At 36.5% G+C, this 10,904-nt stretch overlaps 1 protein-coding gene across 3 annotated transcripts in view; it reads right to left on the bottom strand.

Annotated features, from left to right (window-relative positions):
- Window positions 1–4,060: 4,060 nt before the first annotated feature.
- Window positions 4,061–10,904, bottom strand: part of YLPM1 (YLP motif containing 1) — a 58,417-nt gene continuing 51,573 nt past the window's right edge. Inside the window, exons 19-21 of one of the 3 annotated variants that reach the window (XM_014559107.2) lie at window positions 9,528–9,658; window positions 4,814–4,996; window positions 4,061–4,482 (exon numbers count right to left, since the gene is read on the bottom strand). In XM_014559107.2, coding sequence (XP_014414593.2) covers window positions 4,850–4,996; window positions 9,528–9,658 — 278 coding nt within the window. In that variant the 3' untranslated portion in view covers window positions 4,061–4,482; window positions 4,814–4,849. Of the gene's footprint in view, window positions 4,483–4,813; window positions 4,997–9,527; window positions 9,659–10,904 lie in introns of those variants that run through there. The other 2 variants (XM_006184591.3, XR_004320830.1) reach the window with 2 other exon arrangements.

The following is a 10,904-nucleotide window of genomic DNA, read 5'->3' as shown; positions in this document are numbered from 1 at the left end:
AGGAATAAAAAGGAACAAACTACTGATACACATAACAACTTGAATGAATGTCAAAGGAATTACACCAAGTGAAAAAAGCCAAAAAACCAATCCCCAAAGGTTATTACATACTGTATGATTCATTTATATAATATTCCTTAAATGATAAAATTATAGAAATGGAGAATAGATTAGTGTTTGCCAAGGGTTAGAGATGAGGGGTGGGAGTGGGAGGAAGATAGGGGCGGATACACAAACCTACAGGTTTGATAAAACTATACAGAAACAAACCCACACAATATATATACTCCATGCCACAAGAAGAACTGAAATACAGGTGAATTTCAAAAAGTTTTCAGTAAAGCTCCTTACTATAAGAAGGTATCTGGAAAACTAAAGAGGGAGAAAGAGAAGAGGAGGAGAACAGGGAGATGGGTTAGGGGAGGATGAGAATAAAACGTTCTATATATGCTATATATGACCAGAGTGACCTCTAAGACATACTATAAAACAAGAAAAACAAAACAAAACAAAGTAGTGTATGTAGCATTCTACCATTTGGGTAAACCGAAACAAAAATGTTAATGCTTATCGGCAGAATTTTTCTGAAATGATACAAAAGAAACAGTCAACACTGACTGCCTCTATAGATGAGATAGTAGGGGGTTGAGGGCTGGGAAGGAAGGGAGATTTTAATACATATACTCTTGAACCTTCTGAATTTTATACCATATCAATGTATTACTTGTTCATAAAAATTACTGTTTTCTTTTTGAATATGTGACAAAGCAAATCAATGCTTTAGTGCCTTCACACTTGTCACACATGTGGTCTGGCAACTGCTTTTCATTACTACCATTCCCTCCTGGGTCCTTATTAACTAGACCTTGCACATAGGCGCTTCTCTTAAGCCCCCATGCTGGTTCTAAAGATCAGTTTCAGTGGTTACCCGAAAATGCTTCTAAATTGTTACTCTTCCAACCTACACACTCTGCACTGTTTCATATGGCATAGCTCAGTTATAGTAACTGACTATAAAAGGTTACAATTATCCTCAAGCCAAGTGAAAATTTTGAATTTTAAAAGCACATATGAGAACAAGTCAAAAAATGATGATGATGATGATGATGACAGCTACCAATTTTTGAGCTTGGTATTGTGCCAAGCAGCTTTACAAGCAGTATCTCAATCTACTCCTCACAGCAACCTTTAATAGGTGAGTTTTGTTATTTTCACTCTACAGATGAGGAAATTGGAGCTCAGATGAGGTAAATAATTTGATAAAGGTCACAGCATCTAAGAGAGGAACTTGAACTTGTACTAGGGTCTTTCAATACTAGAAATGAAGAATCATTCTTCTATCTTCTTTGCCCTAGTAAAATTCATCTTAGTTTTGGTAACTCTATACTCTAAAATCCACCTGAAATAGTTGTATAGTCTCTTTTTAGCGGACAACCTGCTGCTTTTATAGTCGTAGCAGTAAGCTGGCTTTAGATAACTATTATTACCAAAATATCTGCAACTTGCATAGTTAGGAAGACAAAACACTTAACAAAAAAAAGCTGAGATGCCTCCAAAGTAAGAAGTTTTTAGTCAATCCAATTCAGAATTTGATACTTGATCTCAAGAAGAGACGGCACTTACTTTGATCTGTCCAATCAACAGTCAGAATTCTTTCACAAGGGAGATGAATCCAACCAGAAATTTAAGATTTTATCTCTGTCAAAAAAACTTGTGAATTAAGCATTGGTAGCTGAATCAAATTCAAACTTCTAGAAAATTATGTGAATCAAATAAGTGTAAACAAGCAGACTACCATGTATTAATAATGGCTTTCCGTTTTTGTAATCAGCCACAATGTACTTTGAATATGGCAACTTAACCCTAAATGATTACCGAATAGAAAAATTTCTGCATCTCATCTACCAAATTATTTGCACAGGGAGTTTACAAGTAGAGTTGAATCACTGAAGTGAGAGGTTTTACACTTAGTTTAAAAGATCTCAAATATTAAAGATAACAGGAACTTCTCCCAACATTAGACTATTTTGTATTAAGACACAGACACCACAAAAGATTTTAAATAAACTTAATGTTTAAAACAAAAATTTAAAAACACATACCAAACAGTTTTCAGAGGTAAGGAAAACAATGTTAGTAAAATAACAGTAAAATGCTAGCAAATGAGTGGAACCTGAGTTTGGTCTTCTGTATTTCAAGGACATCTGTTAATAAACTTAAAATATTTGTGTTATCAAGGCAATTTCTACCCACAGCATATTTCTCCAAGATATTCTTGAACTTTCTATTCCATTCTGCTCCTAGTGATAATGCAAAGTTAGGAATTTCTTAACAGTTCCATATTGGATTAGCAAAGTCAAATATCAACTGACAATCTCTATTACTTTCCTTTTGGTGCCTGATCTCTTTTTCATTAATCCCCTTTCACTGAAGTTATGTGTTACACCAGTTTCCTAAAGCAGGCAACAGTCTGTTCATCACCTAAGGTCATGTTAATCAGTATCTTCTAAAAATCAGCAGAGGCTATTTCTGACCTGGTTCACTTTTCCCTACCCTTTCTTGGCATAAGATCACAGATACAAAGCCATGGGTGCAAGGCAAAAACATGACAGGTTTAAAGTAATTCATGGGTGATTACCACTTCTCATTTCACAGGCATTCTGAATACTGTCAGGACAAACAAATGCTTAAGAAAATGGAAGTAAAACATCCTCTATAAGAACATACACACCTCCTAAACTAAAGAACACAATCTGCAAATTTTGCTTTTGATAAGGACAACATTTGGTAGATTTAGTAACTGGTAAATTCGTCTTCCTATAAATGATAATTCTATTAACCATCTTGTGATGTACCTTCACTCAACATAAAAAAGGCAGCTGAGAAAGATCACTAAATAGAAGTGTAGTCAGCCAATAAGCAACCAAAGTAGCTTGTTAAATACTACAAACAGTGGAAAATTACTTAATGTAGCAAATTATACATTTACTATTGACTTGTTAATAAACCTAAAGCCTCATATGTAAACATTCAGAATTTCAAGAAAGATAAAAGTACAGAAAGTTGTCAGAATTTCCCACTAAATTAGTCTTCAGTATTATAGTTTCAAGTTCTTGAATCCAAAGTGATACTATTTGAATGGTGATAAATATTATCTCTATTCACACAGTATATAATGTAGGTCATAAAACTAAAATGTTTTAAATCTGTGGCCCAAAAGTAAACATTTTAAAATATTCAAGCCTTTTGTTAACAAATTTACAGCTTGCTGAGTTAGATTACAAAGTGGAAATGATGTTTGAGGAAGAAAATTCTCTTCTCTGTCTTCTCTTGTGCTGGAAATAACTTTTTTTTTTCTTTGCAGAATGAAAAAGGGAAAATAGCTCCTTTTTTGTTTTTAAACAGGAACGATATTTGAGTTTTAGCTCTGAATATTTCTAGGTGCTCCCTGGTACCATCATGAGAGGAAGTTCTGTGCAGGCCATGCTTCCCAATAACGAGCAATCTGGCAAGAACCTGAAAACTTGACGGACTTAAAGGCTGCCTGCCAGAGTGCTCTACTTCACCATACTCCTACTCTGTCATCTTGACTTAAAAAATCAACAATTTGAGTTCAGCAGTAAGGCAACAAGCTCCCGAGTTCCACTGAGTACATCAGTTTTGTCCACCAGGAGTCAAAGTCACATCAGGGAAAAATCAAAACATAACAGAGCATGAAGGGAGAAAGTAAAAAGAGGAAGAAGGAAAGAAGAGAGGCAGGAAGAGAAAGAATAAAACAATAAAACATCATGATACAGAACAGATGTGCTCCAGGGAACCAATGAGTATTTTAAATTGTCTCTACTAGTCTTCAAGACGCAAAGAGAAAGAAATCAGGTAGAAAACATAGGTAAGTGTTGGCGAACATCACTGAGGCTATGTTCACAACATGTGCTATGGAATCACTGAGCCACATATTATTCCACGGGAAAGAGGTTTTGGGATGTTCAACTAGCATGTAATCAGAACACACCATATTAGAAAAGCAATACAAGTAAAATTAAGAAAACAAGAGAAAGGGGCTCATGCTGTAAAGCCCATGAATCTCATCGGCTTTATCATGAAAGTTTATTTTTTTTTTAAATCCTAGTACAATCAGCTACCAGTTACATACAGTAAAAAACAAAAACAGCCACAAAGCAATGATGATAGAGATAGTCTGTGACACTGTACAGTGGAGGAACATTGTCTGTTGGAGTCCTCCGGCAGACCTTCACCTGGCTTCAGCAGTTAAGCTATCACTCCCTCCCTCCCCAAAGTAGTTAAAAAGAAAAATTAACATCTTGCTTCTGTAGCGCAAGACTCTAATACCTCTTGGGGACACTGGAGAACTTTAAAAAACTAAAGCAGTAGAAACAAAACAAAAACTGAAACGTGGAAGCAAGGTGACACACAACGAAGCTCCTAGAGGCCTTGGCTTCAGATCACCTCAAAGCGAACCACCTGGAAAGAAAAGAAAAGGCTGTCACGCCAGGAAACAACAGACAGAAAATTCAGCAGACCTTAGTGTCCCATTACTCCACTCCTTCCCAGATCTACAGAATCCAAGGTTTTCTTAAGTCTTACATTTTTATAAGTGAGCCAGGTTGCAGAAAATTGCTTTATTTTCCAATACTCTGTATTGTAAATGCTGGCAATTAATACATACTTCCTCTTTTAGAACCAGGAAATAATATAGGAAAAGAAGCATTTTAAGCAAAGCATGCTGTCTGTTTTATTTCAAACCCTTTAAAACAACACAGAGTAGGCTATTTATATGACTGTATACCCTTACCTTAGAGGAACAATGACTCCATTCAAAAACTAAGTCTCATATATATTTGGTTCGATTGAGGGCTTTTTCAGCCAGGTGACCACTTTCATCTGTGATCTTCTCCCAATCAGTCTGTCCGACCACAAAACCTATGGCCCTTTTCCTATCTGCATCCTTCTTTTCTTCCAGGTCTGCCCATCTCACCTAAAAAGAATACAGCATTAGGCTGGGCCTTAGATATGAAGAAATATGCAAAGAACCTCTTAGCTCTCTGAATATTCTAAAAGGTGTAACTAATTTGAAACCAGGAGTTTAAAAAATTAGAAATTAACTGGGGAGAATTGGAGAAAGCCACAGATCTTAAGTTATAGAAAGAAAAAACTCTCTAGTAAATCAAGTCTTAATCACTCCAGCTCCTGAACAGTTCAGCCCTGTCCCCCCTCCATCTCCTCTGTCACTCCTTTTTAGTTCACTGGCCTCATTTTTCACTTGAAGTAAAGCAATAACCGTTACCTAGTCTTCCTATCTTCATTCTTACTCCCTCCACAGTCCACTCTGCCAGAGGAATCTCCCTAAAATACACACAGCTGTGACTCTCACCTGCTTTAAATCTTTCCTCTACAGACTAAAATCCAAGCATACAAGTCCCTCTGGGCCTGGCCCTGACTATTCTCCTGCAGCATCTCTGGGCAGTACCTATGGCATTTTATACAGCAATACAAAATTACTCTCAGCTCTCAGAGCACACTGGGCCATTTCCCATCTCTGTAACCTTGCATATACTAGGCTCTCTTCCTGAAACAATTGTGCTCTAATCTGGTCTACTTGGCATGAACCTAGTCAACAACCTCTTCTTTACCCCTCTTGTCCTTTGCCAATAAAATAATTAATCACTGCCTCCTTGGAGTTACTTCTGGATTTTGACATGTCTAGTTTTGAACTTCCACATGATATTGCAATTAACCATTTATAGATCTCTCTTCCCTAACAGATTGTAGATACTCTAGATCAAGGACTGAGTTTTATTTAATTCCACATAACAAATATTTTTTGAAGTTTAATCTTAGAAAACAGGGAGCTGGTACTATTACTTTGATTTATGAGATAAATAGGCCAAGAGGCATAGACTCAGCTGATGTTATTTATGGCAAAATTATAACTACAAATATATAGGTCAGGGACATTTTTATTGGTACTCTGATATTTTTTTAAAAATACATATTTTTACATATATTACTAATTTAAAAAATATAAACAGGTATATTCTGTAAAAGATGAAATACTTAGACTATGAAACAGGTGTGCAGTGCACAGTACCAAAGTCTGCAGAGATCGCATTTTAAATACGGCTTGTGATTTATTGTGACTGTGGTCTGTCACAGGAAAGAGAACCAGAGCATGCTCTTCATTGTGGACCTGGAAGTGTGTTATTGTTCTCAGAGGTACACTGACCCTCCCTATCACCATCTAAGGGAACAGCAATCAAATGATTAGGCTTTTGTTTCGTTCTGTTTTCCCTGACCATTGTTTTCAGCAACCACTTGGCCAAAGACAAGACACATAGTAACAGTTGTGGGGAAAAATGGACACCACCTGATTCTTTTTAAAGTAGATTTTTAGTGGGTAGAAAAATTATGGCTCAATTTCCTTCATGGGCTTTAGTAAAAAGCCTAATAAATAATGTGGGCTTTTGTATACCAAGCTCTCTGAGCCTTCTGCCCATTAATGCTGATGTATTTATTTTGACAGATTCATACACTCTCAGTTCTTGGGTGTACATCCTGGCAAAAGATGACTATGGTTAAGGGGGATGAAAAATGGATGGATGGACGGACAGATGGATTGTGGCCACTAACAAAGAATTGGTAACCAGTCCACAGTCCATCCTTAGCAGAATTAAGCACACTGATCAATCCTGCCCTGAGTAAACTAAAGGCTAATTTTTAAATCTGCAGTTTAAATTCTAAGTCTTTAAAACTCAGATAAAATAAAGAACATGGAATTAGAAAAGTATGTAATTACTTTTTAGATAGGCAATACGTTTTAGCACAAATGCCCAAAATTTTAAAGTTGAAATGAAAATATTTTGGAAACTACCGTATTCTGTTCACATCTCTAACAGACAGATACATTAACATTATTTATTTACATTCTGGACTCCTCTACTCTAGGTCCACTCATTAAGAGGCCTCAGGCACAGACCTGACACACAGATATGCAATGTTGTAGAATGAATGAATGACTACCAAAACTCTAGAAACACAAGGAGTAGAATAATGGCTTTCAGCTAGAAATGATTTCTTAAATGTCAGTGTCCCTTCCAATCTTCCTAGAGGTACTTTTATTGAGATTTATAATATCAATTTTTTGCCCTTTATCTTTACTGTAAACAAAATGTTTTAATAAAGAAAAGTCTTGACCAACACTCATTTCAGGTATGTATACTGCATCCACTGTCACCAAAAATATTTCTAAAATGTATGGGGTTCAGCAAACAAAACAAGGGAAATGTTGACTTTTCCACAGTAATCAAGAAACACAAATTAAAGTCCACTTGAGCTACCATTTTATACCCAAGTAAACAAGTAAAACTTTTAAGAAATGAATTATATTTTAAAACTTAGCCATTTTGGTAAAATTCTAATATGATTAACTCTACAGAACTACCTTTGTGTTGCAGTGAAAGTTAATCCCAGGAACCTGCCCAATATTTGTAAAAAGCTTAATTACAGAAATCAAGAGACCTCAGCAAAGGAATGAGTAATGAGGCTGGCATTCCTTGCTACCTGTAGGCTTTCCTTGGGCTCTGATGTTGATTCTGGCGAGTGGTTTAAGTGTCAAAAATTATCTAAAAAGGGGGTGGGAGGCAGGGAGGAGAGTTAAAAGAGGAGTCACTTACACCCACCCTGCTTACAAAGTAACTTACATGGGATCACATACTCCTTATAGAAGACAGCAATCTGACTAAAACTGAACTAGAGAAAAATATTTCTCACTTGAGACAATTCATTGTTACCAAACTACACTTCAAATTATTATTCCCAAGAAAGAGCTATTTCTACTTCTGTTGCCCCAACTGTAAAACTGGAATATGAGGTATCAATACAAGTAGTCTCTGGGTGGAGCTGGGCACGTACAGAAGGCCACTAATCAGGTCTCTCTTCCCCATCCTCTCAAGACACACAGGCAAGGGCAGGCCTAGGGACTGTCTGCAATATTTGAAAGAGTTTTGAAACCTGGAGTTCTACATAGGGGTATCCACTATAATGAAGTTTTACTGGCATTTTTATTCCTTTATAATAAATATTATTTTAATATTAGAGTACTGAGGGAATTCATAAAAAAAAAAAAGAAATGGTATGTAAAAATCTCATTCTTACTTAGAGAAATGCAAAACAAGATACAATTTTTTTTCACCTATCAGATTGCCATAAATTAAAAAGTTTGATAACAGCACTGCTGGTGCAAGTGTGGAAAAATTGGTATTTACTTACATGTGGGTATAAACATAGGTACAACTTTTTGGGAAAACTATCCCACAATATCCAACAGAATGATAAATCATATTCTATGAGCTTGAAGCTTTAAGGCTAAAAATATAAGCTGGAGATATATTGTCCAAAAGATGCCAAGGCATATGCATCATGACTTTCACCACAGTATTTATAGTAACAATAAAATGAAAATAGCACAAGCATCCACTGATAAGAGACTGGATATGTAACGAATTGTTCAACCAAACAGTGGCACTCTAGGCAGCCATTTAAAAAGAAGGGTAGGTCTGTACATACTTATATAGAAAGATCAAGACAGACCAGCTGGAATAGGCTGATGTAGATCATATACACTATGATCCCTCTTACTCTGTTATTTTGTTTTAAAGGATAGATGCAAATATCACTTTTCTTGAATTTGACATCTATGTGGAAGACTTATCCAACATCCTGGCTTCATTTCTCTGCTCCCTTTCATAGCAAAGCTTCTTCAAAAAGTTGTCTACATTTGCTGTTCATTTCCTATTTCTTCTTCAGTCTGCTCCAAACTTGCTTCTGTCCTTCAACTCTCTAAGAAAGTTTGACTTATTTTTGATCAATCATCAATGATCTCCACGTTGCCAAATCCAATGGCTATTTTCTCTTTTCCCAATTTACCTGTCTTCTCAGTATCATTTAACAATGCACCATTCTTTACTTCTTCAGTTACCTCTATCTGAACTTTTAAATTTTGGAGTCCTGAGTCCCATTATCACTTAACTTAACTGGTACACTCACTGAACTGCTGATTTTTCACTCTCAAACTTACAACTCCCCTACTTTTTGCTAACTCAGTAAATGGAATGTTTATGTCAGCACCTTGAAGAGTCACCTTTGATTCCATCCATGCTGGGCTCTCCACATCTAATCCACTAAGAAGTCCCACAGATTCTCTTCAATACTCTACTTTGCATCTGGTCTTTTGCCCTAAGACAAAATGGCACAAGCAGCCACTCCAAACTCCTTTAAGGCTGAAAACATCTAGCCACCTGAGGGTCTATTCTCCATTTTTTAAGTTATTTCTACCTTTCAATCTGATAATTTGTAAGGGCTGACTAATTTTTTTAATGTGCAATATGATATAGTATAAACCAAATCACTCTCAAAAAAGTAGCATTCATATGAATATCTGTCTGTAACATTCTAAAACCAGATGCCTAAACAAGCCCTTTCTCTGGTGGTGGTTATTGACAGTCTCTTACCCTCTTCTTCCCAGGCTCAGAAGCACGAGTATCATAGTCATCAGGGAGCTGAAGATAATCCTCCATTCTGCTGGCAATAGCCTCCCAGTCACGTTTCCTTTTAGTACCAGTTCTCAAGCCATCCAACTTGTCTGAGGGACAAACACAGAGCCGTAGCATTAAGGAAGAGTGTGAGTTTGCACACAACACACAAACAAGGGAAAAGAAGGCTGGAACACTGTGAGAGGGCACATCCGCATTTCTGAGAGCAGCTTATTTGCAGATCCCAACTATCTTCTTGGCTGAGGTAGTATCAAGTTCTGTGCAACTTCCATTGTTTATCTGGTATTCACACTGTCAGCCTTTACATTACTGTGCTGGTTTAAGTAACAAATACGGGCAGAGCAAGAGAAGGCACTTGTTTCCTGGCCTCCTCGTCCTCCTACCCTGGCTAAAATCACAACACTTCAACTCTCATGTTCTGAAGGAAAACGTAACACTGGGTTTTTCTAAACACAATTTCTTCCATTCTTTTTTTTTTTCTTGAAAACAATATCAACACCACCCATTTGACCTGCAATCACGTGTGATACCATGCCGTATGAAAAGCATGTAGTACAAAAACTCAGTGAGCCAAGGTAATGTTTAGAAAGGTTTTAGATTAACGGTTTCTTGAGATTTTGATGCTATGAGAGGATTCACCATGAGTTAATGTTTAAGCAAAAGTTGACTACACAAATCACCACTTTCTTTGGTTATACTATGAAATGCTGTTGACCATTCTGAGGCTAAGGGCTAGTCAGCTGAAGTGGCCGGGTCTGAACTGTCTTTCTGAATCCTCAATCCGAGAGGGCTAGGCTTTCCAAAGGCCCCAAGCTGTAATCAATTAAATGAACAGGGATTGCTGATTCAGAAATTATGAGATATGAGTTTCGGTGTCTTCAAGAACATGTGATGAAAATGTGTTGTCTTTTTTATTGGTTGTTAATTCTGATTTTGAATTCTACATGTGAAATATGTTTATATACATATAAAACATGCATGTATTTTTCTTTTTAGCTACAGTGAAGCACTAAACTTTTGACTCACGTGTAGTTATGAACACAATATTATTAACAGGTCAATAAAGGAAAACCTAAACAGAAACACACCATAACCACACTTCATTTAACTTCATAAAGGGTACAGAGTGTATATAATAGAAACCTTTCAGACACCAAGTTGGAGAGAACTTGATACAAAAAGAAAAGTACAATGGAAACAGTGGCAGAAGGCAAGTGAGTTTATGCTTCAAACGTTTCACACACAACTAACTGTGCCATACCATACAGGCCTCAAAAACCAGTAAGAGTTTGCATAATTGGCAAAGCTTTTATTTCCTAAGCCCCTCCCCCATAA

Source organism: Camelus ferus, chromosome 6, assembly GCF_009834535.1.
Source record: "Camelus ferus isolate YT-003-E chromosome 6, BCGSAC_Cfer_1.0, whole genome shotgun sequence".
NCBI classification, from domain to species: Eukaryota; Metazoa; Chordata; class Mammalia; order Artiodactyla; family Camelidae; genus Camelus; species Camelus ferus.
Note: the sequence above shows the minus strand (reverse complement) of the source record. Positions and strands in the feature narration are given on the sequence as shown.